Source organism: Miniopterus schreibersii (assembly GCF_964146895.1).
Source record: "Miniopterus schreibersii genome assembly, chromosome: 1".
NCBI lineage: Eukaryota > Metazoa > Chordata > Mammalia > Chiroptera > Miniopteridae > Miniopterus > Miniopterus schreibersii.
Genome location: NC_138101.1, coordinates 133,900,678 through 133,926,188, shown reverse-complemented (window position 1 = coordinate 133,926,188; position 25,511 = coordinate 133,900,678). Strand labels below are relative to the sequence as shown.

The 25,511-nt window shown below is 44.9% G+C and overlaps 3 protein-coding genes across 8 annotated transcripts in view; 1 reads left to right on the top strand and 2 right to left on the bottom strand.

The window, feature by feature from the left end:
- RNF212B (ring finger protein 212B) overlaps positions 1 to 4,456 on the top strand; it is a 28,939-nt gene extending 24,483 nt beyond the window's left edge. For 2 of the 3 annotated variants that reach the window (XM_081141991.1, XM_081141993.1), the window contains 4 exons: positions 606 to 645; positions 924 to 1,024; positions 2,133 to 2,194; positions 3,705 to 4,456. In XM_081141991.1, the coding sequence (XP_080998117.1) occupies positions 606 to 645; positions 924 to 1,024; positions 2,133 to 2,194; positions 3,705 to 3,770 (269 nt within the window). In that variant the 3' untranslated portion in view covers positions 3,771 to 4,456. The remainder of the gene's footprint in view (positions 1 to 605; positions 646 to 923; positions 1,025 to 2,132; positions 2,195 to 3,704) is intronic. The other variant, XM_081141992.1, reaches the window with a different exon arrangement.
- Positions 4,457 to 4,964: 508 nt separating this feature from the next.
- On the bottom strand, positions 4,965 to 12,861 carry HOMEZ (homeobox and leucine zipper encoding). 3 transcript variants are annotated; one of them, XM_081141685.1, is made up of 3 exons: positions 12,660 to 12,856; positions 7,266 to 7,708; positions 4,971 to 6,881 (listed from the first exon to the last, which is right to left on the bottom strand). In XM_081141685.1, the coding sequence occupies exons 1-3, from the start codon at positions 12,697 to 12,699 to the stop codon at positions 6,099 to 6,101; spliced, it is 1,266 nt and encodes a 421-aa protein (XP_080997811.1). In that variant the 5' UTR covers positions 12,700 to 12,856; the 3' UTR covers positions 4,971 to 6,098. The 3 variants fall into 3 exon arrangements, with proteins under 3 accessions (XP_080997809.1, XP_080997811.1, XP_080997810.1); XM_081141683.1 differs by having other exon boundaries at positions 4,965 to 7,708; positions 12,660 to 12,861; XM_081141684.1 differs by lacking the exon at positions 12,660 to 12,856 and adding an exon at positions 12,059 to 12,135 and having other exon boundaries at positions 4,971 to 7,708.
- A 4,950-nt stretch (positions 12,862 to 17,811) lies between these two features.
- PPP1R3E (protein phosphatase 1 regulatory subunit 3E) lies at positions 17,812 to 23,687 on the bottom strand. Of its 2 annotated transcripts, XR_013997542.1 has the most exons (3): positions 23,011 to 23,427; positions 20,544 to 22,745; positions 17,818 to 20,318 (listed from the first exon to the last, which is right to left on the bottom strand). XR_013997542.1 is itself a non-coding variant. In XM_081118499.1 (2 exons), exons 1-2 carry the CDS (start codon positions 23,425 to 23,427, stop codon positions 22,323 to 22,325), a joined length of 840 nt encoding a protein of 279 aa, XP_080974625.1. In that variant the 5' UTR covers positions 23,428 to 23,687; the 3' UTR covers positions 17,812 to 22,322. The 2 variants fall into 2 exon arrangements, 1 of the variants encoding a protein (XP_080974625.1); XM_081118499.1 differs by having other exon boundaries at positions 17,812 to 22,745; positions 23,011 to 23,687.
- Between the last annotated feature and the right edge of the window lie 1,824 nt (positions 23,688 to 25,511).

The window sequence follows — 25,511 nt, the reverse complement described above, 5'->3', positions numbered from 1 at the left end:
AAAATATTGCAGTGAAGAAATATTTTGGTTCCACCCACTTAATTTCTTGTCTCTTCCCCCTTAGAACTATTACTGTTATTACTATTTTCAAGGGCATTAGACAGTCCATAGAGAATACTTATCAGAGATTTCCCTTTCCAAAAAGGCAATTTTGAAATTCACAAATCTCTTTCTGGATAACAATTTTGAACTTCACCAAATAGTCTCCCCCCAACTGTTTCATACTTACCTCTTTGAAAAATGTAGATGTTCTCACCAATTTATTTATGGTAGTTTTGTAGTAATATTCCCTCTTTCATTCCTGATTTTAGTTATTTGAGGCTTCCTCCCACCCCACCCCACCCCAACAGCCTGGCTAAATATTAATCAGTTTTGTTGATCATTTCAAAGAACCAAATATTAGAGCAGAAATAAAGATTAGAGCAGAAATTAATGAACCTAGAGAATAGAAAAACAGTAGAGAAAATAAACAAAATCAAAAGTTGGTTCTTTGACATATATGCTGAAAGTCTTTGATCCCTAGTTCCTTTGCCCTGACCCTGAGCATACTGAATCTCTTCTCCAGTTCATGGATTTTCTCACAGGCTCATTTTTATGCTTTCTAGAAACTCCTTCTCCAGCTTCCACTCACAGCCTATCTTACAGGTGAGTAATACTGTGCTTTCTTTCACTTGGGATCTGTTCATACTGACACTCTGCCAGCAGCCCTGGGGTTTCTTCTCCACTGGCCTGTACCACTGAAGTTTATAAGCTACCTTGTAAACAGTAGAGAAGCTTGCATGGTATTGTGTCTAATATACATCTGAATTACTTAATTTTATTCTCATTTGCAAGCTGGGTCTCTGGACTAAATGTATAGATTCTTTACATATGCTTTTTAACTTTATCTTTCCTTTGCTGATGCTTTTATTTCCTTTCCATAGAACTTCATCTGCCTCCTCTGGACTGGGGATTTTCTCTTTCAGACCATCCTTAAATAGTGGGGATTCAGGCCACATACAAGTACTCACTCCCAACAATTCAGGTAAGTTAAGTAACATTCCCAAAGGATTGTAGCTTCAACCACTGACACATATACAATAAAATGAAAAATTTCAAGGTGAAAATAAATTGTTCCTCCCACAAAAAAACATTGTCTTTAGTTTGACTTTTACTTTTTTTTCTTTCTTTTTTTTTTAATCCTCACCCGGGGATACTTTCTTCCATTGCTTTTCAGAGAGAGTGGAAGGGAGAGACACTGAGAGAAACATTAATGTGAGAGAGATACATCGATTGGTTGCCTCCTGCACTCGCCTTGACCAGGGCCAGGGATCAAGCCTGCAACTGAGGTACGTACCCTTGGCTAGAATCGAACTGAGACCCTTCAGTGCACAGTCTGATTCTCTGACTGCTGAACCAAACTGGCTAGGGCTCTAGTTTGAATTTTTAATATTCTGTAAGTTATTCCATTTCCTTAACATTGAAAGGAGGCTTTGCGTTTTGCCTAAATAGCACTCATCCTGTCACCAGGTAAATTCTGCTCTTTAGCCAGAAGGTCAACCTGTAGAATTAAACTGCATCTCTCTCCTTCTCCTTTTTGAGATCCCTGTTTGAACACTGCTAGGAGCTCAGTTCTGAATGAGAATGATAAAGCCAGTATCCTATTTTCTCCCCATCTTTTTCAAAAAGGTACCTCTGCTACCAGTCCTCATGATAAAGGGCTGTCATCTTCCATAGCGCAACAAAATCTTTATATTGTTTCTACAACTTTCTACTTACAAAGTCAAATCTCTCTGTTCCCACAGGAAAGGAATGGACTTTATAAACCACTTTTTTTTTTTTTTTTAGCATATCTTTATTGATTTCAGAGAGAGGAAAGGAGGGGGAGAGAGATAGAAACATCAATGATGAGAGAGTCATTGATCAGCTGCCTAGCCTGCAACCTGGGCATGTGTCCTGACCAGGAATCAAACCCCAATCTCCTGGGTCCTAGGTCGATGCTCAACCGTTGAGCCACGCCCTGCCGGGCTATAAACCACCTCTTAAATTGCTTAGTGAACAGTTTTTCCCTTCTGAGTAGTGTTCTGCAGATTAAGAACTACCGGGGAACTGCCCAAGGAAGATATCTTTCACCATTCCATTCTATCCTTCAGGTCAGAGGGAGAGTAGAACCTCACTAGAGAGTCTTCCTGGTTTCCAGCTACCAGTCCTGCAGGTGAGACCTGGATAGTCTAACTTGTCTACATATCAGAAACTCACACAGTTAGGCCTACACACTAGATACCTCACTTTGGTCTCCTCATTCTACTCTGGTAGAGTGTAACCAGTGGGGAATGATATGGGTTTCAAGTGTGATAACCGTACGTAAACAATTTTCCATAATGGTCTCAGTTTCAAAGATTCTATCCCACTATCAGATTAGTTTCTTGCTTTGGGGTTTAAAAATTAGGTCACATACTAGTGAAAAGCTTTAAATTGAGAGGTCTTTGCGAGAGTGAGCTGTGTGTATGGACACAACTGACAGATTCCTAAGTTTCACAAATAAAGTATTCTCAATGGAATACATCTTTTGCATAGAGGTACTGCTGGAACTAGGAAAACCCATGTTTATTTCTCCTGAGATAGCTAGAATAATGTTTTATAAATTTATGGGACTGTGATTCTGATCCAGGCAACAAGGGGAAAATGGCATGGGATCGAGAAGAGGTTTGTTAAGGAGCTCTATTCAATGAAAACTCGTCTTGACTTTTAAGTTAACTTTTATGGCTTGGTTGTGAGGATATTTAAGCCCTTTCTCCATACCAAGCCTGGTGACCCCAGGACATACTAAGGTAGATAAATATTTTGGCCTCATATTTCAAAGTTCCCTTTATTTCACTCAGCAAGAAATTAGGGCCTACACCCTAAGAGGCAATACTGGGAAAGTAACATCCTTCTCTAAGATCCTCACAAATGGAGGGATTAACCTACAGATGAGAAGACTTGAGCCATATAAGCCATCTACAAAGATATGGGCCCTAACTGTAAAAAACCATTTGTGAAAAAGTTGAAAATTTAATACCTGTTGGACATTTGATTTTAAGGAGTTAATAGGGGTTTTTTGTAGGTATAATGCTATTGTGGTTATATTATTAAAAAAATAGTCTTATCTTTTGAAGATACATACTAAAATATTAATAGATAAGAAGTTAAATGATTATCTGAGTTTTGTTTTAGTATAATCTAGTAGAGAGGGGCAGTGAGAGTAGAAATGAAAAGTGGGCCATGAGTTCTTTGTTTAAATTGGGTGATGGGTACATGTGAGTTCATTATGCTACTCTACTTTTATGTTGTTGTTTTGAAAATTTTCATAGTAAAGTTTTTTAAAAAGTTATTGAAGAAAGTGCCACCTCCCTGGAGGCATGAGACTTTTGCCTCTCTGGTAATCATCTGTGGGTATGGTAGTATTATGTTCCAGGTCTCCCAAAAATAGTTTTATTTTCAAGTAGTCTATTTTATCACCAGAAACCACTGAAATATCAGTTTCATAAGTAGCAACAAAGCCTTTGATACACTAGATATCTCAAATCTTAGTTTGGAAGTTAGTTATCACACAATGGAGAAAACTATGGGAAAGCAATAGTGGTGGTTTACTGTCCTGATAAATTTCATAAAATGTCTTGAGAGAGCCTTACTTGTCCTTTTGGTTATAAACACCCATATCTGCCTTTTCTCTTCTGCTGCAGACTCTCTACCAACAAAGGCAGATGGGATTAGCGAGGGGGAGAGAAGCATGGACCACTCCCAGATAGATCATCGTCAAGGTCTGATTTGTACATACAGCTGAAGGACAGATTAGCATCTGATACCCATTGGGCGTGATGGCCTTAGAAAATGTACCCCTGCTTGGTTCACTATTTTCTCTTGATCTTTACCATATACACCCTGTATCACCTCCTTGGAAAGTGGTTAGGTCTTGCATAAGGCTAGTGCTTCCAGAAGATTACATTTCTCCCACAAGACAGGTAGCTCTCTTATTTCCTACAACTTGAAACAAAAGTTATTAAAACATTTCTTGTCACCCTTGGGGGTGGGGGTAATATACTCATAACTGTGTTTTACTTCTAGATTTCATTTTTTAGTTTTGGATATATTCTCCTATTGCCAATGTTAACAAGCAACAATTCTCCCTGTCCCAATTTGATACTTTCTGTTTGCCTGTTGTTTTCTCTATGCCTGGTTATTATGAAATATGTTGATTTTCCTTTCTGTCTGATAATAGTTGGAGACAGACATTCTGCTTACTAAAAGTACATAGATAATGCAATAAAGAGGATGTCCTTTTTTGCTACTGCAACTCTGCTGGTATTACAAGCTCTAGAATGGTGGAATGGGTAAAGAACACTACCACTGAGATCAAATATTTATTCTTCTTTGGGTACTAAGGGGTAGAAATGAGGAATTACATGGGTAGGCTGTGAGCAGGCAGGCCTTAAGCAAAAATATTGAAAAAAAACTAAAGATAGCAAGCCTCTGCCAGAAATAAATTAGGTCTTGGGAATGACCTTGTAGCTGAACTAAAATCCCATTACCCTTTCTGGAACGCTAAAATTTATTTTTAAAGGCATTTCCAGGCACACCTCAACTCCTGAGCAAGAGCCTGTGCTATAGCAGGTGCAGGAAACAATCTTCCTAGTGATACTGATCTATTGCCTTTCAAAGTTATTGTTCTTTCTTATTATTTGATTTGAGAGAAACACTGATTTGCTGTTCTACTTACTTATGCATTCATTGGTTGATTCTTGTATGTGCCCTGACTGGGGACTGAACCTGCAACCTTGGTGTAGCAGGATAATGCTCTAACCAACTGAGCTACCTGGCCAGGGCAAAGTTCTTTTAATTTACCTCAATATATCTTGCTGCTTCAAATATAAATAAAATGTATACTAAATCAGAATGTTAATGTATTTGGCTACTTAATCTCTAAACCATAGAAGTGGCAAAGTAGAGGAGAGAAACAATTTTATTTTTGGCTTTTTTATTATTCTAGCACATTGGAGCTTCCACTCTTATTTCTAGGTGACATCATTATATCTGACCCCAGCTGATGAAAACCATTCTTAAACATCAATAAATTCAGTTAAAGACCATGATCCCTCTGTCCCCAAGACAGATCCTATAAAGAGAGGGAAGTCTCTTTTCTGGATACAAATTGAACCAACACCAGAAAGATGAAAAATCAGTCTGTCAAGTTAGGCAGGAAGGAGTATCAGGCTTGTAAAACCAAACCTGAAAAACCTACTTGCAGTCCTCTGAACAGTAGAAACCATCCCCTTTCCTCTACCCTCCTGTAATCTAATTCTACTTTTTTAAAAGGACATCTCTCCTAATTCCCACCTCCAATAAATATCCAGTCTAATTTATTCTCCACCCAGTTATTAAACTTTTTCACAAGCTCCGTGGGGAAGACTTACCCTGAGACATAGTGAAGAGAATGGGGATTTTGGAAAGAGATAAAAAGGTACAAGGCAAAGTGGTCTCAGTATCGGAAAAAACATTCTGCTTCCTGTGCAATTCAATGAAATCGGTAAAACATATAGAGTTGGTATGAGGAAGAGTTGAAATATTTGTGAGACTGGGACATACTGAGATTCTTAGCTGCATTATGCATGGACTTGTGCTCAGAGGAAAGGAGAGGTGCAAGGCAGCCTTATATTCCAGGAAAAATGGTGGGACTAGGGGATGCACTGGAACCAATTCAATCAAAAATTCTTTACACCTTCTTTCCAATCCTCCTAAAGACATGGGACTAAAGTCAGGCCTCTCTGTAGTACACTAAGGGAAAACAACAGCAGATGAGAGCAAAAGCCTTTACCCAGCCCATAGTCTGGACCCAGTCCTTAGCAATCTTCATTGAGGCTTAGGCCTGATTTCTGCCCATTCAATCCCCACTTCACTTTGTGCCTTATGATCATCCTCCCTGGTCCACCCTCACAACATCCACCTTTCCCCCAGCCTCAAGAACACAACGCTTTTCAGTTCTTTGCCACAAGGTAACTTTAAAAATGTGGTTTCTTTGTTTAAACAGTTACTAAGTTGGTTGTCTTTTAGTAACAGACTGCCCCTCCCATAGCCCCCATTCAGTCCTGTATGATCACATCATCATCACCATCATCATCATCATCATCGCTGTCGTCATCATCGTCCTCCTCATCTTCATCGTCCTCTGGCAGTTCTTCCTCCTCCTCCTCTTCCTCTTCATCTAGACAAACTACCACCTCAGCTGGCTCAGGTAATCGAGAATCAAACCAATCCAGTACCTGTTGTGTGCTAAGCCTTGATGCCTCACTCAGTTGAGGAACATCACTTTCCCGTAGCTGTTGGTGGGCTGCCCAGTACCTCTCCAAGGGCTGTATATCCGGTGGAGGTGGAGGCATCGGTAGAGGTGGTGTCTCAGCCCATTCATTCAAGGAGCGGGTTGAAGGTGATGGTGTGGGAATTGCTGGATCCTGGAAACTAGGGGCACCAGGTACTGCGTTGTCCCGAAACCATTTTAGTTGCCCATGCTTCAAGGCATAGCGTGTGTCACCAAACCACTGAATAATCTCAGGCCGAGGTAAACCAGTGATCTGTTCTAATTTATGGTAGTCCTCACGCCGTGCCCATTGGCACTGTAAAAAAAACGATTTGAGGATAGCCAACTGCTCTTTGGTTTTGCGCTTTGTCTTTCGCTGGCGTTGGGTATCTGGGGAAAGGTATTCTGCAGGGCCAACCCTACCTAGTACTGAGTTAGGCCTTAGCCTCTGGGGCCAGGCTGGCTCCACATGTATGGGTAGAGCCTGTTCATTGGGTGAGAGTGGCTGCGGGAGACAGCCCAGTGGCTGGAGGGGTTTAGAGGTGACTGTGATTCCATTAGCCAGTACCTGGAAAGAGGAAGAAGAGGTAGAGGAAGAAGAAGAAGTTACATTACATGCTGACCCCTGCTTACAACTACTGGCAAGTAATGATATTGGTGGGGGTTTATCCCGAGTTTGTGGCTGATGGACAGCTGTGGAGCGGTTCCAGGAAGCAGTACCTAGGCCATGTGACTGTTTGGGACCCCTGCCTGCCTGTTCCTTAGAGAGGCCACTGCTTTGAGGATCCTGCCAAAATTCTGATTGGTGGGAGAATGCCCCACTGCCAGGTGCTATCAGAGACTCCTTTGTTTTCTGGTGACTCACTGGCTCTGAGGGATCGTCAGGCTCTACCTTCAATCCTTTCACCTGGGTGGGCTCACTAAGAGTCAGGGGCACTATTCCAAGACTAACTTGCTCTGGAGGTGGCATTGGAGGAGGCACCTCCTCTGGGGGCCGCCCTGCATGATGAGTAAAAGAGAGAAGGGATTTGAAATGGAGTTGATCCCTGTGATAGACCACTCGGGCTCGAGTCTCTTCTATTTCTTCAGATGACCAGCTAATGCCACAGCGGAGGCGCTGGGCCATGAACCAAGTCTTGACTTTTTCCATCTGCAGTCCATAGCGTAGGCAGAGAAGGGCAATGTCTGCCAGACTGGGATAGGGAAAGTAGCTGAAGGTTTGTAGCAGGTGTTCATTGCCATCCAGCTCACTGGTCTGTGCTGCTTGGGTCCACACAAGCTGGAGCTCCTCAGAGATTGGAGGGAGGCAGATGAGCCCCGCAGCGGAGGTATTAAGACTGCTGGCCTCTTTATTAGGAGGCATCCCGCTTTCAGATTTGTGCCCTTCAGAGATAGCTGTAAGAAGAAGAGGAACATCTCAGTCATTAGGGTTCCTCTTTTGGCCCATTACTCAATTTCTAACAAAATGTTGTACTCCAAAACAATCAACTTTCTATGTGTACTGTGCTGGTTTGCTTTTAAAATGCTCTAACAATTTCTCGTTTACTTTCATAACCCTGTGAGTCAGAGCCTGCTAAATTTCCCATTGTATGAAAAAAAGTCCACAATTATCCCGTCACATGACTAGTGACTATTTTCACCAAGATGAAAATATGTCTTTAGATGTTAGGAAGGAAAACATCCTTATAAAGCCTTTACCTTTCCAATTTGAATTTACTTCACCAAGTTCATGGAATAAAAGTCACAAAATAAAGACTCAACCACAAAAACAAGAGGAACAGTGATCTTGTTACAAACGTGTTAGCTCGTAACAATTTATTATCTCAAGAATGTGGAGATGGTTTGGAAATACAACATATGAAAATCTAGAAGGTAGGACAGCACTGTTCGTCTGCCCAATCCCAAGCCCCTTTTTCTTTCTCTTCTTGGTGATGGAGTGTTGGGGAAAGGGGGATAGATAGTACCTTTAAGCCCAAAATCCAAACCTGATAGCTTTAGTTTTTCTCTCAGTAGGATGAGATAGGTCAGATATCTGGGTCAAATGGGGCTTACCCACCCCCCACCCCCATGAGGGTAAAGAGGGGAATGTTTCCTTCCCCCAAGTCATCTTCAGAACAAAGGTTATCCCCTCCCCCCAGCCTTTGTCTCTTCCAACGGCTCAGTCTCTCTCCAGGGAGCCTAGAGAACTCCCTCAGAATTTAACAGCCCCCTTCATACAGGGCGGAAGGCCTGCCGCTCTTATCTCTTCAGGCCAGCTTTCTTCTCTGGCCCAGGTGGGAAGGTTCATAAATTGTAAGCAGGTCCTGCAAGCCACCCAGCAGCACTACTGGTCCTGGGTGTGGGGACTGCAGGAATATCCCCTCCACATGCTTCATTCCAGAAATACCTGCTCCAGTTATTCCCCAGGTTAATCTTGTTGACTAAATTTTAATTCAGTTCCCTGTGTGGGTTTTAGAGACAAATATTACTTCTAATAAGTTAAAAATGGGACGGGATTCTTATGCAAATACTACAAGATGAATTGAGAAAAATCTCCAGACTAAAAAGTTACAAGTAGAGCAGGGTAATGAGGGATTTTATATGATGATTAGAAAAGTTCAGAAGCATTTTATTATCACCATTCCCTTTAACAAGCAAAGCTTAAATGAAGCCCATGCAGATTCTAAAGGCAATATATATTGAAGAGAGCCTTATGAGGGTAAATGGAGGCAGTATGGCAAAGTGGGTAGAAGCGTGATTCTTGAATAAGGCCAATCTGCAGTTTGAACCTCAGTTCTGCCACCAGCTATGTGCTCTTGGGCAAAAGTTACTGAACTTAAATGAGCCTGTTTCCTCATGTGTAAAAATGGAGACAGTGCTGGGCATATATAAAGCTATTTTTACTGAGCAACTACTATGTGCTAGACATCATGTGTAGGCAGGGTCCAAAGCTGCTGTTAGAGGTGGAATTCTAGAGTGAAGCAAATTTGAGATTAATCGAAGCACCACCACTTCCTAGAGTGCTGCTTGTACTTGGGCAAGTTATGTAACCCTCTAAGCTTTAGAAAAAAGAGAGGTCATAACAATATCTACCTCACAAGTTTATGACTAGATGAAAAAGTGCACTTGACATTATGCCTAGAACAAGGCTCAATAAATAGCAGCTTTTATCATTACTTCAGCCTCTTTGGGTGATTCCAATATAAGGTAATGCTCCTCCTAGACAACACGGGAAGTGAGGCAAAGACTGAATCCTTTAAAATCACTGTTTAAAATCTGTTTTTTCAGAGTCCTAATAACAAGCACAAGAGGAAAATTATGTGTGATTTTATACTTCTTATATTTTGAAAGTTTGATATAATTCCAGAAAGGATTTTGCTGTTTTAAAAAAGTATGAAAACCACTGCTTTAGGAGAATTGATTCCGTAACTTGGCTATAAATCCTTTTTGATTGCCAGGGGAATTGCCAGTGTGGTAGCTCTACTTTTACCCTCCAGGTACATCCCAGACAGTTGAGTGCCCTGTGAGGAATTGCTTGCACAGTCACATCTAACCCCCAGGAATACCACCAAACCAAAGCTGGAGAATACTTTATGATTGCAACACTTGACATCTACTTAACCTTATTTGTGTCTTTTTTTTTTTTTTTTTTAATTCACCCCCACTCCTACAATCTTGTGTCCTGCTCTTAAGGACACAGTAATACTTTGGATATGAGAAAAATGTAGCATAAGGAATAAAGCAGTCCACTATGAGGATGAAGATTGCCAGACAGGAAATAAGGCAGGCACAGCTATAAGCCTAGAAGGAAGCATTTTGCTTTCATTTATGTGGTTTGCTCGGATTCTCATAGCATCTTCTTGATATTTTAGTGTAACATGCAGTAATGCAAATACCATTTGGTATACTGTATACATCCAGTTTTCCAATTATGCAAGAGTTCCTAATACAGAATGGTGGCTTAACTTAAGCCAAAGCTGTATAGCTGGGTACTTCCCTGGAAGAATCTGGCTTTGAAATAGAAAGAAACTACAACTAGAGTGGTTCATGAGAACTATAACAAGAAGGGTAGATCCTACAGTGATCAAAACCACAAGGAAGACACTACAGTGACTTGTGCCTGCATTTGGAAAGGGAAGGGGGAGGGGGGAAGGAATCAAAGCTGCAGAAATGACTTCTACAGGTAGAGGTGACAGTGATGGTGGGATTATCAATTCTGAATAATTACTAAATTTGTATTCTTATTAAATATGCCAGATATGCCCTACAGCTACTTAAAGTCACTAATAAAAACCAGAGTCAGGATATCACCCTTCTTTCCCTTTGGGCTTTCCATATCCCTGGGCAGGTGGCAGAAAAGAATGAGCTACCTTAAGCTTCCAGGCTAGGTATTCACACAATCCTAGGAAAAAAGAGGTTTCAGCTGAGGCTTATGGTTAAAGCAGGAGACAGTTCTAGAGACTAGCTATGATCCTGCTAAATTCCCTAAATCTTTATTCAGAAAAGAAGTACTGATTGAAATGTGTTTTGATGACAGTTTTAAGGGCCTTCAAGGACTTATAGTGATATTCAACTTAATGTGCTTCTCAACTTTTTAGATCATGACCCTCTTTTCAAATCAGATGAAAGTTATGGATACTCAGAAAGTTATGACTACTCCACCCCCAAATAAACATTCACACTTACACATTATATATATAATCTGATGGGGTTCACTGGCTGCTCAGAAGTCCAGCAGAAGAACATCTGTTTAATGTTCTCCCAAGTTAATAAATGCAATGGTGGTAACTGCTTAAAGAGGAACAAACAGCTTGATGTGAATGGATGGAAAGAGTGGATGGAAGACTCAAGAGAATTTAAGTAAGTGGGTATTGGTGATATTAGCTAGAGAGAGTGGGAGGGGTGTTCAACTGAGCCAGGAGCCTGGCTTCACTGACCCACTGGATTATATGACCAATATCCATAGTGCCCTGGATGCCAGAGGCTGGTAGGCTACTTGTCTAGTATGCCAAAATCATCTGCTTCCTTCAGCTGCCCTGTATACTTGGGCAGTTATGTATGATTCCAAACCTGCTTATGCCTGTTTTCTGTATTTATATAATAATGTAATTAAACATTACATAAATCTATGAAATATTAGTGTATTCAAAATGGTTGCTATGAGAGACATAATACAAAGGAGTATACATTTTAAAAACTGTTGAGTTGGGAGTAGGCAAGGTAACTGTAAAAGACTTGAGGGGCAGGGGACTTTAAAAAATCTCAAAAGGATTCTGCATTCAGCTTTCTTCAAAAGTGTTAAAGTTCTCACTCTAAAGAAACCAAAACTGAAAATCATACATGATGAGAGGCAGGGGCTCCGGTATTAGATTGCACACTAGAATTGCCTGGGAAACTTAAAGCCGGGCACCCTCTAATTTTTACTTAGTCTGGACTGGGGCCCAGGCATCATTAGTTTTAAAAAGTTCTCAGGGTGCAGCCACATTTGAGATTTGCTTGTGTAGTTTATTCCAGAAAGACAATTGAGAACTCCAATCAGCAGATTTACACAAACTCGGGGACTACCCCAAAAGAGTGGTGAAATGAACATACTTTTAATGACAATGCTTAGATATGTACGCATCATTTTAAAAATCCCCAACTTTAACTGGCTTATTTATTTTTCCCGTTACTGCCATCTACCTATCCTCATCATATAAAAGGACTTCACATGTATGGTGAAAAGGTAGTTCATATGATAAAGGATCTGATCTGGGGCCACCTTACTTATTATAAACAGGTCTCAGCTTCAGTCTTTCAGTTTAGAAGTCTCAGAATTGGACGCAACACCAGGAACCTCTCTGAGGACTCGGGTCCTTACTTTCCCGGTCGGTTTTCTGAGTACGGCTGGGTCAGAAGGGGCAGTTTCTCCTAAACCTTCCATTCCCAAAGGCCAATGCTCCCCAGCAGTAAGACCAGGTTGGTTTCTGTACGTGTGTTGAGGTCGCCAGGAGGTAGTCATGGGGAGGAGGGCGGTCTGGGAAGGAAACGTTTCTCCTAGCCTCCATTTCACAGGCAGTCTAGAAGGCTCCAAACTGGGTCAGAGAACAAAAAGTTGCTGCACTTGGGGCGATGAGCCCCAGGGATCAAGCGAATCTCAATCCTCCCCTCGCCAAGGGCGTCCCAATCCAGCCTTCCCCTCCTCCCTACACACCCACTCGCCCTCCCCCAGTTACAACAAGGAACCAAAAAGTCCATAGGAGAAAGGAGAGAACCCGGCGAGTTCGAAACTGGAATTCTGCCCCCCGCGCGGGGATAGGGCTCCGTAGGTCGGAGATCATAATACAGGGGCTGGGAGGGGAAGTCGGAGGGGCTGGGGATCACTCACCGCGGTCCGGCCCGGGCGGCGGCTCCCAGCCTCGCACCATGGGCCGGGGGGAAAGGGGGAGAAAGGGCAGGGGGGCCTCCGGGGTGGAAGTGGGGTTCTCGCCCGGTGCGGCCTGCTCCGAGCCCACCCGCGCGGAGGGTCGGGACCAGGAATGCCCCTCCCGCCCCCGAGAGCGCGCCCGCCTAGCCCGGCCCTGCTCCAGCGAGTTGGAGGCGGGGCGGATGGGTGGGGCGGTACCAAGGTGGCCCGGGTCCCGATTCGTGGACGCAGGCAGGCGGGTACCGGAGGAACACACTGGCCTTGCCATTGGCTGCGTGGGCCTCGGCTGAAGTCGGCTATTGGCTGCGTGGGCCTCAGCCGGGGTGGCTATTGGGTGCGTGGGGCAGGGAAGATGTCCTCCTCCGGGGCCAGGGAATCTACCCCCACCCTCGACCTAGCGGCGCCGGACCTTCGGAATACGCGGGGCCTTGTTCCTCTCGGAATTCCCCAAGGAGTTCACAGCACTTTGCCGAACTGTCCAAACTGCCAACAACTACTTCCCATTTGTTTCCTCCTAAGGAAGACCTTTTCAGCATCCCCGTAACAGCCTCACACGCGGGCCGCGCCTTCCCAGCCCAGGGGACGACCGCCGTCAGCAGCGTCACTGGAAATGAAGCGCCTAGAGGAACCTGGAACTTGCTCTCGAGATGGAGCCAGTATCTTGCCACCCGGAAAGACGAGGGGGATACTAGGAGCGTGGCACCTTTTGCTTCCCGGGTTCAGCTGGCCCGACAGGTGTTCCCAAAAAAGTGCCGGGGGCGTCACCTCATTGGGACCTAACAGGTCCCAGGTCCCCTCCCCGCGCGTAGTAAACACCCGGAGCTCTGCCTCATATTTGGGACTTTGATTTTCACCATCAAAAAAAAAAACAAAAAAAAAAACCACCAAAAAACAAGATGACAATAAAATGGGCTTTCTGCCAATGCAGTATTCCACACACCCCGAAGTTCTGGGACAAAAGTTTGTATAGTTAGGATTCTCAGTCTTCCGACTAGAACTTGGGAACAGTACTTTCTGAAGTGACTCTCCGGTCCTTATGCAGGTCTTTGAAAAAGTCTCTTTTGCCAGTTCAGATCACTTTATAGCCCTATTTTCTGTTGCTGGCCCTGTACTTGCCCCTGCCTCCCTGCTCTCCTTCATTACATTTAGTAACAATCTCAACTCCTAAGAGCCAGCCCCGTGTCCTTCAAGTTAGTATTCTGCAAATACGTAGGAGTAAGCAACAGAAAGACATACAGGGTACGGCCAAAGTAGGTTTATACAGGCTTGGAGTTATGATTGGTGAAGAACTCAGCCACCTTTCTTGTCTCAGAAAGACACTCGCTCCCATTGTCAGGAGCCAGGAGCAGAATCAAAGACAGACTTAGGAGAGGGAGAACCCAAGGAAAGGAGAAGAAACTCCTCTGCCCCAGTTCTGGAGCACAGGCTGATGTCTCCGTCTTTTGTGTGGGTTTCAAGCTAAAGCTTTAGAAGATGGAGTGGACTGGGTGGGGGAATGGGAGAGAGCTAGAGGCTGACAATATCAGAAAAGTGAGGGTCCCACCTTTAGCAAGACAATAATCCTCGTAGCTCTAACAGGGACTAGTGCTGAAGAGTGGGGATTCATCATGTTGTTCTCATGGTAGAAATGTTAACCCCGCATAGTTGGTAAAAATCCTGTCTCCCTTTGCATGGCTCAGGCATTAGGAGGACTGACCAGAGGTGCATTTACCCTCTCTAGCTTAGGAAGATAAGTTTCACAGACTACTTCCAAAGCACTGGAGGAGCCCCAGCAATGTGTTAACCTGGCCATAGATTTTTGTAAAATTTGAAAAAAATACTTAAACTGCAATTGAGGCAAAAAAAAGGGGGGGGGGGCAAAGGCCTCAAACTCTACCCCTCCCCTCCTATTTTTTGTCTTGGCTGGAACATTGCAGACATGACCTTCATTGACAAACTGTTCCTCCTCTTCCCCCTCCCCAATTTCCTGTAATTGAGAGGACAAAAAAAAAAAAAAATCGCTATCTAGAAAAGAGGGTTAAGGACAAGCTGTGTTGGCAGTCACCCCACCAGTGTTTGAGGCAGAGGACCACCCTATCTACCCCTTGCCCACGCTTAGTAAAAACCTTCCACCAAGACCCCATTGGAGCTTCTAGCTCTCCGAGGTCGCCCACTCTCACTTCTCAAGTGCGTACTATCGCTTTAATAAATTTACTATGGTTTGCTAAATCTTTCACATTCTTGAATGCTTTCTTGTTCCTTGACAAAGACCTGGACCCCGGTATAGGTTGAGGCCTCCCTTAGTTTCCCTGGGTGCCTCCGGGCATCACAATTGGTTAAGACTGATGTTTCTTTCCTTTCTGACTTTCCTTCTATCACACTTTCCATTCTGTCAGGTATAACTGGAAGGGACTTGGGCATTTGGGGATTGGCTAAGGAAATTGTTTGGGATACACTTAGTTTGGGTTTTGTAGGTATACATCTGTGGTTTGCAATTACTTCTGTGAATAAAAAGTAGGTATGGTGTTATGGGTTGAACTGTGTCCCCCTCCAAAAAAATTTGTAATGTTAGTCCTAACACCCAATACTTCAGAATATGTTTTCAGAGATGAGGTCTATAAAGAGGTAATTAAATTAAAATAGGCCTTTGAGGTGAGTCCTAATCCAAGATGACTGGTGTCTTTATAATAGGAAATTTGAACACAGATATGCACATAGGAAAGACCACATGAAGACATAGAAAGAAAATGGCTATCTATAAGCCAAGGAGAGAGGAACCTCAGAATGCAATCAACCCTCCTGACACCTTGATCTCAGACTTCTAGAACTGTGTATTTCTGTTTAAGCCAGTCTGTAGTAATTTGTTATGGCACCCCTAAAAAATTAATACATATAGCTTCTAATATTACTAATGTCAACAATTCAGAGTATACCAGGTCCTTGAATAATGAGTTGTTTAACGTCATTTTGCTATAATGATGAGGTGCCAAAGGAACTTCCTTGTTTATGTCAATTAGCCTATGGTAAAGTTGGTTTTATTATACCTTGTTCCGCTTAAAGTTGCAGCACCTGTCAACACATTGAGAACTTATTGTATATGACATTGTAAATTTGAAATGCTCCAAAATCTTACACCACACATACCAAAGAAACTTGATAGTTTTTCCCAAGTTTGACAAAAGTCCTAAAAACTATGACATTCTCACTTACAAGGTGTGGTGAAATATTCCTATTATTAATTTTTAAGTGATCATGCAGAAGACTGAATTACCTTTCTACACTTTATAGAAAACATTAAATATAATCATGAAAATGCTATCAAAGAGCATGCAGCCAAAAACAAAATTGTAGGGGAAAAAATAGGTTTGCCAGGTAGTTTTAAAATTTATTTAGCTTTGTGATTTTAGCTTTTTAAAAATTGTAATTTGTTCATCTTTTCTCATTATATATTCTTTTGTGCCCAACATATTTTCCTTTAAAAAGTTCCAAGCCCGGCCAGGCATGGCTCAGTGGTTGAGCATCGACCTGGGATCCAGGAGATTGGGGTTCGATTCCTGGTCACGGCACATGCCCGGGTTGTGGGCTCGATCAATGCCTTTCTCATCATTGATGTTTCTGTCTCTCTCTGTCTCCCTCTCCTTTCCTCTCTCTGAAATCAATAAAGATATGTTTAAAAAAAAAAAAGTTCCAAAAGTTTGATCTACCCTGGGATTAACCAAATGGAGATAGTGAGTTTCTGCCTATTTAGGAGAACCCTGCTGTGTTATTCCCAAGAAATACCAGAGCTGAGAGCTGACACGTCAGAACTGCAAGTATTGAGGATTTGGGATAGCAAAAGTTGCAATGGAGTTTGTGGAAGAAAGGGTTCAGACAGACCTACTGCCAGACTAAGATGTAAAAAGTCTGGAAAGACATTAGGGCTACAGAGGGACCCTAGGCAAAAAGCCATGGTGTGAACCCCTGGAAAGCGTCCACTTACCTCTCCTTGGATGTCTGCTCCTCATGCTGACTCCTCTTTAGCATATGTAGTTTCACTTACACATACTAGAGTACTCTGCAGTGACATCACAACTTGGCTATTATGATGTAATGAGGAGGCATCTGATTATTCTCAGCTAGAGCTTCTCTACTAAGAACATTGTCTCATTGCTTAGTGAGTAATTGGATTTTTTCATCAATACTATGCTAGAACTTCACCTTTTTCAAGGATGCCTCCCTTTAATATGTTTCTATTGCCCCATTCTGGATTAGCCAGAGGTCCCTGCTTTTTCTCCCTGTCATATTTCTCATCTTTGGCTTTAGGGTTGCCCTTGATAGGGAAGAGGGCTTTGCTCTTCTTTCCAGTGCTTAGGAAGCAGAATGTAACTTGGGTTGCCCCCTTAAGGAAAAATAGCTCCCACCCAAGCGAAGACACGGGACTGCTACCCAAGCTGTTCCCTTTGATGGCACCAGCAGCTGGTGCTGTGTGCTAGGAAACTAAAGCACTGGACCTTGATAACTTTTCCCACTACTACCCCAAATGGTGGTGGGACTATTAAGGTGTTGTATACCTGGGTAGCCCAATCCCTTCCCACACAACTTTTGCATAGCCAGAGGACTCAGGAAGACAGGGAACAGGACTTTTAAGAAATGAGATGACGCCCAGCCAGGCGTGGCTCAGTGGTTGAACATCGACCTAGGATCCAGGCGATCAGGGTTCGATTCCTGGTCAGGGCACATGCCCGGGTTGTGGGCTTGACCAATGACTCTCTCATCATTGATGTTTCTATCTCTCTCTTCCTCTCCTTTCCTCTCACTGAAACCAATAAAGATATATTTTAAAAAAGAAAAAAAAGAAAAAGAAATGAGATGACCAGCTGGCCAGTGTTGCTCAATGGTTGGGCATCTACCTATGAACTAGGTCATGGTTAGGTCAAAACCCGGGTTGCAGGCTCAACACCCAGTAGGAGGCAGCCGATCAATGATTCTCATCATTGATGTTTCTCTCCCTCTCCCTCTCCCTTCCAGTCTCTAAGATCAATAAAAACATTAGAAAAACAATACACAAGATGACCAGGAAATTGGCTTCTGGGTCTCTTGCCATTCTCAGCCCAAAACAAACAATACTTCTCAATATCTAGTGATATGTTCTTTTCACATTTCAACTTTATTTCAAACACGAGGTCTTTTATCCAGAAGGGAGGGTCAGTGTATGAGGAAGCTGAACAGGTTTGGGGCCCAGTGAATAGGGCTGCACTCTGAAGGGGGTGGGAAGGCTCTGGGCCTGATGAAAACAGTGGTTTGGGGGAAATTCACTGGGCAAACTTCCCTTTCCTATCCAGGTTAGCTATTAATGGGTGGATTATGCAATCTTTTTAGCAACTTTTCTTTAGTAATATTACCAAAAAAAGTGCCAAGGATGGGGACACTGAGAAAACTACCAGTTCCTTTTGTTTCTCCTTAGGCCTGGATGAGGAAGGGAATGGATACTAGTAGCAGAAAATGAAACATTTCTGCCCAACCAGGTGTGGCTCAGCGGTTGAGCATCAACCTAGGATCCAGGCGATTAGGGTTTGATTCCTGGTCAGGGCACATGCCTGGGTTGTGGGCTAGGCAGCTGATCAATGACTCTCTCATCATTGATGTTTCTCTCTCTCCCTCTCCTTTCCTCTTTGAAATCAATAAAAATATGTATTTTTAAAAAAGAAACATTTCTGATACTATCTCTTGCCATGAAAAATTATGGGTCTGACTGTGCAGAGGCCTGGTTCATAGCCTGGGAATGGGATGTGGTCAAGAGGCCTGGGCTTAAGCCCTGTCTGTCCTGAGCTGTACTAAAAAAAAAATTCTTTGCCCTGGCTGCTGTGGTTCAGTTGTTGGAGAGTCGGCCTCAGCACTGGGGGTGGGGGAGGGTGGGGGTGTCGCAGGTTCAATTCCTGGTCAAGGGCTCATAACTGGGTTGCAGGTTTGATCCCTGGCCTGGTCAGGGTGGGTGCAAGAGGCAACTGGCCAAGGTCTCCTTCACATTGATGTTTCTCTCTCTCCCTTCCTCCGTCCCACTCTAACAATTAAGGGAAAAAATATCCTCGGGTGAGGATTAACAAAAAACAAACAAAAATTCTTTGACCCCACTGGAGTTACTTTTCATCTCTGATCCTATGTCCCCATCTGTACAGGAGCCGGGACCCAATGATCTCTAAAGACAAGCCTTTTTTCAGGTCTCTGTTTCTATGACCTGTGGATTACAAGGATCCAGAGGAGCTCCAGAGAAATATAGGAACTTAGAAGCAAGGAATGTGAGAGTTAGATTGGGAAGTTGAGGAATTAGGGTTTATTATGAAGAGAAATGATGAGCAACATTCATAAGGAGAAACAAAGATAAAGGAGGAAGGCTATCAGACATGTGAGGTCTGGCTGAGAGGAAAGGGCAACAATGTTCCTGCTGTGTTGCTTCATGGACCCAAGCCCCTCACCATGGTTAAGTTCCTCTTACAGCACTTCCTGGTCCACAAGTGACATATTATATTGTAAATTGCTCCTGTTCATATAGTCATCAGCCTTTAGAGGAAAGTCTCCATCACAGTGCCTAACACTCCTAGTGTTTCCCAAATCATATCAGACTATCAGCTTACTCCAGGCCCTGGGGCAGCTCTATATGGGAAGAACCAGGAGACTCATGTGTTGGGTCTATAAAGTTGAGAACGGGGAGCATGAGTGAGCCATAGTGCTTCTTACAGAAAACAATGGATTATCCTTGGTTCCCTGCCCCCAACCAGCTTGCATTTATGCACTAATACCTGGGCTCTCAGAGAGGGCCCAAGCACACAAAGCATCCTGCAATTGTCTTAGGGGTCCTTCTAGCAGAAAGTTTAGGTAACTGGCCTATTCAAGGCTAGTGGGGGTGGGGGTGGAGGGGTGTAAAGGGGCTTGGCACACCAGCAGCTATGGAGGGTTGGCTAAGGATCAGGGGAGAATCCCATTATATGGATTCAAATGGGTTCTAACTTCTCTAGCAGGCAGGTGGATTGGTCCCTTGCTGATCCTGCAGAGCTGGGACACTAGCACAGGAGACAGCAGCAAACTCCTGGAAGGAGATGAAGCTTGGGACCCTCAGAGCTTTACCTTCTCCAAGCCATTCAGGAGACTGGGAGGATGGGAAAGCAGAGCACAATTAGAAACTGTGGTGTGTCCCCCCCCAATAAGAGAGAATATATGGCAAGGTTTTTAATTTTGTTTTTAAAGGAAAAAATATAACATTATGGTTACACATAGAGGCTCTGGAGATTTCCTGGGTTCATAATCGTAGCTCTGCCATTTACTAGCTGTGTGATCTTGAACAAACTACTGAGTTTTTCTGAGCTGTTTCCTATCTCTAAAACAGGGATAATATTATAATGCATGCAAGACACCAGATTTTAGTAGATAAGTAAATGTGAGCTACTACAACTGTTAATACAACATAACAGTACACATACACATTAAGCAAGAGATTACTAAACACTGAGCCTCGACCCAATCTGTCTCTCCAGTATACTCTCTTGGGCTCTTTATTGATGACTAATAAGTATGTTGCTTGGTGGTTTCCAGTACAGTTTCTCTTTCACTCTGCTGGAACTTTGACCTGAAGGTGATCCATAAAATGCATGAAACTGTTTTCTTCACCTGAAGGATGATGTTTAAATGGGCATTTGAGGAATGACTCAGGGTTGCTCTCTTTCAGCCATCTTTCTTCAAAGGATTAAGGCTTTGGACAGGATAGGCATGGTAAAAAGCCCCATGTACGGGTACATGCCCATGCACTCTCTCTCTTACTGACAAGGAAAAGGCAGTTCCGGAAAATGTTGAGAAATCAGTAGCAGATAGAAAAGGGGGTGGGGAGCTGGTTACCTGGGAGCTTTCTTCATCTGCACCAGAAACTGCTTCTTTTCCCTCTTCTCCCTTTAGAAGACTGTCAAGAAGGAACCTGAGGGAGGAAGGAGGACCAACCATAGTTTTGAAGAAAAAGCAGGTTTTCTACCCCTTCTGGAGGGAGAAGGGAGAGCAAAATGAACAAGGATGAGAGGGAGGCAAATGGAAACAGAGAAAATGAAGGTAAATACCCCATATGCTAAAAGAAAGATGAAAGTGATGAGAGAGGGACAAGAAAAGAGAAAAGCAAAGAGCTTAGAACAGGGTAAGAGGAAAAGAAAAATAACTAGCAGAGGTTAACCATGACGAGAAACATAAGGCATGAATGTGAATGGGTAAAAGTCCAGCTTTCCCATTTCAGCTTGCTCAGGATGTGGAGCAGACTGCCATCTTCTGGTGCCATCTAATTTTCAAGTTGTTTTGATTCTTCGTTTGAAATGCTTTCCCTTTCTTATACCCATAATCCTTTCTCAAGAGAGCCCCTAATATTGTTTTCTTTCATCTTTGGGACCCCAAGCATAATTTTCCCCGAGAGATATACCTCTTCAAAGCTGTCTCAGAGAACCCAGGCTGGGGCCAGAGCAAAAAGCAAGGGCAGAGGATGGGCTGTGGTTTGAGACCTGAATACGGAGGTTGCAGGCTGGTTTGAGGATGCTTCCTGGGCTGTGGAGGACCCATCCTCAGTCCCAACCAAAGGCTAGGGGTCTGTGTGTTCTGAACTAGAGCACTCCAACTGTAGGTTGGAGAATGTGGCTTCTAATCTACACTGTGCCACTCACGGATCATAAAATGTTAAAGCAAAAAGGGCCTGTAAGAGATCACCTAACCCAAATCCAATTTCCCAGGGGGAAACTGGGCCCCAGAGAGGTGAAGAAACTTGCCCAAAGTTATACAGCTAGTCAGTGATTTCTTTGTCTTCTGAAGCAAAGCAGAATAGCAATTCTTGTGATTCACTGTCCCTTGATAAATAGAGTTCATAAAGTGCTTATGTCATTAGAAGGCACCCCAGAAAGGTAAAGCTGGCATTTTCCTGGAAGCCCCTGAGTGTACCAGCCCTTTAGGCGCTACATTTGGCCACAAGGACAGGCCTGGAGTTTTTTGCCTTCCTTTTAACCCATAGGGCTGCCAGGAGGCTGGAGGAAGGAGCTCTGACTGCTATCTGCCATCACCCAGGCAGTTCACAGAGACCGACGCCAGGGACAATCAGGGGTGACAAAGGAATCCTGTCATAATGCCAGGGACTAGGGAGCAATGGCCAAGTTCCTGGGACTTCAGCAAGGCAATTATGGCTGAGTTAAAGCTAGGATGGGCAGGGCTGGGGGACCTGAGGTGGCAAAGTTGGGAAAAAAAAAGGAATGAGCCAGCAATCTAAACGACTTGACACAAAATACCTCCTCAATCCCAAAAAGGTACCTTATCCTTCGACTGCCTAGGCCTGCAAGTCTTTCTCCCAGTGCCCACTCACGGAAGAGAACGTCACCATCATCACTATTTTTTTGCTTTTTTCTAATGCTTCCAGCACCCTTTCCGGTCTCCTTTCCTTAGGCCTTGGGATCCTTTTACTAAGGTCCTACTGGTGTTCTCCACCTTATCTCACACACTTCGATTCCACCCACTTCCACACCGCTTTCATTTCTCCCCCACTTGACTCTCTAGTACAACTCGCCAAACTCGGCTTCTCTGGTTCCTCCCCGCCAACTCTTCGGGCTCCCGCAGTCCCCGTAGCCTCTGGTATTTCGGCAGCCGGCCCCCGGCGTCTCAGATAAAGTGGATCCAGCCCTGCGGCTCCGGGGTTCCGCTACTGCCAGGGTGCTCGGGCCCGCGCAGAGCGTAGTCCCGGCCGTCGTTGTTGTCCCAGAACTCGTGGCCCGTCACGCGGTAGCGCAAGGCGAAAAGCAGGGCGCCCCCAATGGGCGGCGCGGGCAGACGGAAGGCGAAGCGGTCGGCGCGCGGCGGGGGCGGGGCGGGGCCGGCGTAGGCGGCGGGCGCCTCGCGTTGGCTCCGCCAGCCGTCGGCGCTCCAGCGCACGCTCACGCGCTTCTCGAAGGCCAGGTCCAGCACGCGCGCGCTCCCGGCCACGCCCAGCGGGCCCGCCTCGGCGCGTTCCAGGCAGATGCGCTGCGCTTGCAAACGGGCGGCGAAGCCGGGCTCGCTGGCCGGCTCCAGGGCGGCGCGCGCCTCCTGGGAACGAAAGAGGGAGAGGGAGGACAGAGGCTCGGAGACTAGAGGGCAGAGACAGGAGGAGGGGTCAAGGCGAGGAACTGGGCCAATCCAAGCCCGACCCTGGGGTCCCAGCCCGACCCTAGAGCCCCCGGCCAAAAGGGCACTAAGCGAGCAAGGCCGGGGTTGAGGGTGAAGATGGATATTCCTTCATAAACTTACTCCCCCACGCCCGCCGCGGCAAGGATGGGAGGTCCTGGGGAAGAGGCACGCCTCTGCAGCCTACCTGGAGGCCGCGGGCGCGGGGCTGACACGGAGCGAAGTGGCGGAGGGCGTCCCTCTGCAGCTGGACCTGCACGTGGCGGGGTACCCGGGGCAGCTCTCCGGGGCGGAAGCGGCGCACCACGGCCAGCTCGAGCCCCAACGCGTCAGCGAAACGCACTCTCTTGCGGGTGTCGGGGCTGCGGCTCCGGGGCGCCCGGGCCCCGCCGCCTCCGGCGGGTGCGGAGCGAGCCCGGCGGCCCCGGTTCGAAGCGTGAGCGCGGGATCGGGCCCGGAGGCGCGTCCCGCCCTCTCCTGGCTCCTCCTCCGGCTCCTCCTCTAGGCTGGGCCGCTGGCTGCGGTAGTAGGCTCGCTCTGTCAGCGCGGCGATGAAGCTTAGGTTGCGGGGGATGTCGGTGCGGGGGGGCCGCTCGCGAGACATAGCACCCGCAGCTCCGCGGGGCCCGCCCGCCCCGCCGCCGCGTTACCCTCCCTCCCAATGGCTAGCCCGCCGGGAGTCCACGCAGAAGCCGCCCGGCCCGCTTCAGCCGTTCCTCGCGTTGCGTACTCTCCTTGCAGTCACCTCCAGGATCCTCTACCTCCCGTAGTTCTGCCTCAGTTCCGTGACTACTGTTCCCTCCCTCTGGCTGTCAGCTCCCAGGGTTTTAGCGGATCATCTGTCTTCTGCAAGCTGTTTGCTCTGAGCGTGCGCTCCGCCGCGCACACCCTCCGGTCTCCGGACCTTCGAGGCCCCCGCCCGGGCCCCGGCCCCCGCCCCTGCCCCCAGCTCTCTGACAGGTGGCTCCGCATCTGTCTTCTGTGCCGCCGTTGCTGCTGCTGCACCAGGGGGCGGGGACTCCACCCTTTCGGTCCTGAGTGAGCCCGCTCTACCATTTTTTTAAAAAAATGGCCTCAACCGTGTTGGAAGAGTTAACGCAGGATGTAAAGAGTAACGTTTCCTTTTCTTGCAGGGGATGGTCCAAAACGCTCAGCGTGTGACTTTTTCTTAAGGGCTTACCGGTTTTTTTTCTAAACCTTAGGCTCCAGGTTTGGGAGCGGAGTGGAAGTGGGTGCAAAGAAAGGAAGGTCATGAAAACTAGATAGAGTCTCAAATAGAAGCTGAGATGTGCTCACAAGAGCTGATGGCCCATTGGAAAGAGTTCTGGACTGAGAGTCGTAGAAAGACATAGGTTTGGGTCTCACCACTGGTGCTATTTAGCTGCGTGATCTTGAGCAAGGCAAACTTCTCTGGACCTCAGTGTTCTCATCTGTAAAAAAGTGGATTAGAGTTCTGATCTCTAACCAGACTGTAAGCCCTTTGATGACTGAGGCTGTGTCTGATTCATAGTCAGTTTCATCACATAGTAGGCACTCAAATTATTGAATGAATAAGCACACGCTCTCTTGAAGCTGGGGCTGTAGGGTTCTGTTTCCACAGAGCTGGCGGTTTTCTTCATTTTTTTCATTGTTAGTGAAAAAGCATGTGAAGTTTTGTTTATTTTTTTTCCTAACTTACCTACGGATCTTATATAGCACTTACAATGTGCTGGATATGGTAGTAAGAGTTTTACAAACATTAACTCATATAGTACAGCCATCACAGGAGCAGGGAGTATTATTATGGCTATTTTACAGATGAGAATATCAATGGAGAGAGGGGCAAGGACTCTTTCCCAGGGTCACATAGATAATAATTGGGGAGCTGGGATTAGAACTTCAGCAGTCTGGCTCTAGAGTCCACTTTCTTATTTAACTGGTTAGATAAGATTAAAACATTCAATGGTAATACTTAACATCTTCAGAGTATTGAAATATGGAGACTCTTAGAATAGAAATGAAATCTCTAAATTTAAAACAGGAGAGTTTAACTATAAAATCACTAGTGACTAAATTGGAAATAAACTGAGATATATACTATCTTAATATTGTGCAATCCATTCCTGTTTGCATTTTAACACCAGCCATGCTATTGTAATAACCACAGCAATGCTATTTAGCCAAGACTAATTTTTAAAGTGATATTGAGTTTTATTTTCTCATTTTATATATATATAATATATATATATATATATATATATTATATATATACCCATGGACATACTATTTTCATATTTTGGTGCAAAATAGTATTTCACTAATTTGTTTTACAGTCAACCAGTTTAAAATTGTCTTCCTTGCTCTGGTGAAATATATCAACAGAATAGATAATGTTCAAGATTAGCCTATGTGGTTTGAAATTTCCTGGTAAAAGCTCTGTTACCTTGTCTGCAGTTTGAGCTGCCATTCCTTGGCTCTGTGGTATTAGTCTGAGAAGATCCTTGAGATATACAGCTTTGGACCCAGTATGATTCCTGTTGGTCCAGCAGCTCTGTTCTCCTGGCTGCTCAGACTGACACTAAACCTTTATTCCAAATAAGCCTTTGTTTCGTAAACAGCCACTGTAGTTATCTTCAAATATCTGACTGGGACTGCTCAATAACTGGCCAGAGGCATTGAGTGATTCATTCAATCAACATTTACTAAGAG

Excerpts from the sequence above, each read along its gene's own strand:
- HOMEZ (XM_081141683.1), bottom strand. The coding sequence starts at position 12,699 with ATGGTGCGAGGCTGGGAGCCGCCGCCCGGGCCGGACCGCG. Across the intron at positions 7,709-12,659 it reads GCCGCCCGGGCCGGACCGCG|CTATCTCTGAAGGGCACAAA; the intron begins GTGAGTGATCCC and ends TTCTTCTTACAG.
- PPP1R3E (XM_081118499.1), bottom strand. The coding sequence starts at position 23,427 with ATGTCTCGCGAGCGGCCCCCCCGCACCGACATCCCCCGCAACCTAAGC. Across the intron at positions 22,746-23,010 it reads CCCGCGCCCGCGGCCTCCAG|GAGGCGCGCGCCGCCCTGGA; the intron begins GTAGGCTGCAGA and ends TTTCGTTCCCAG.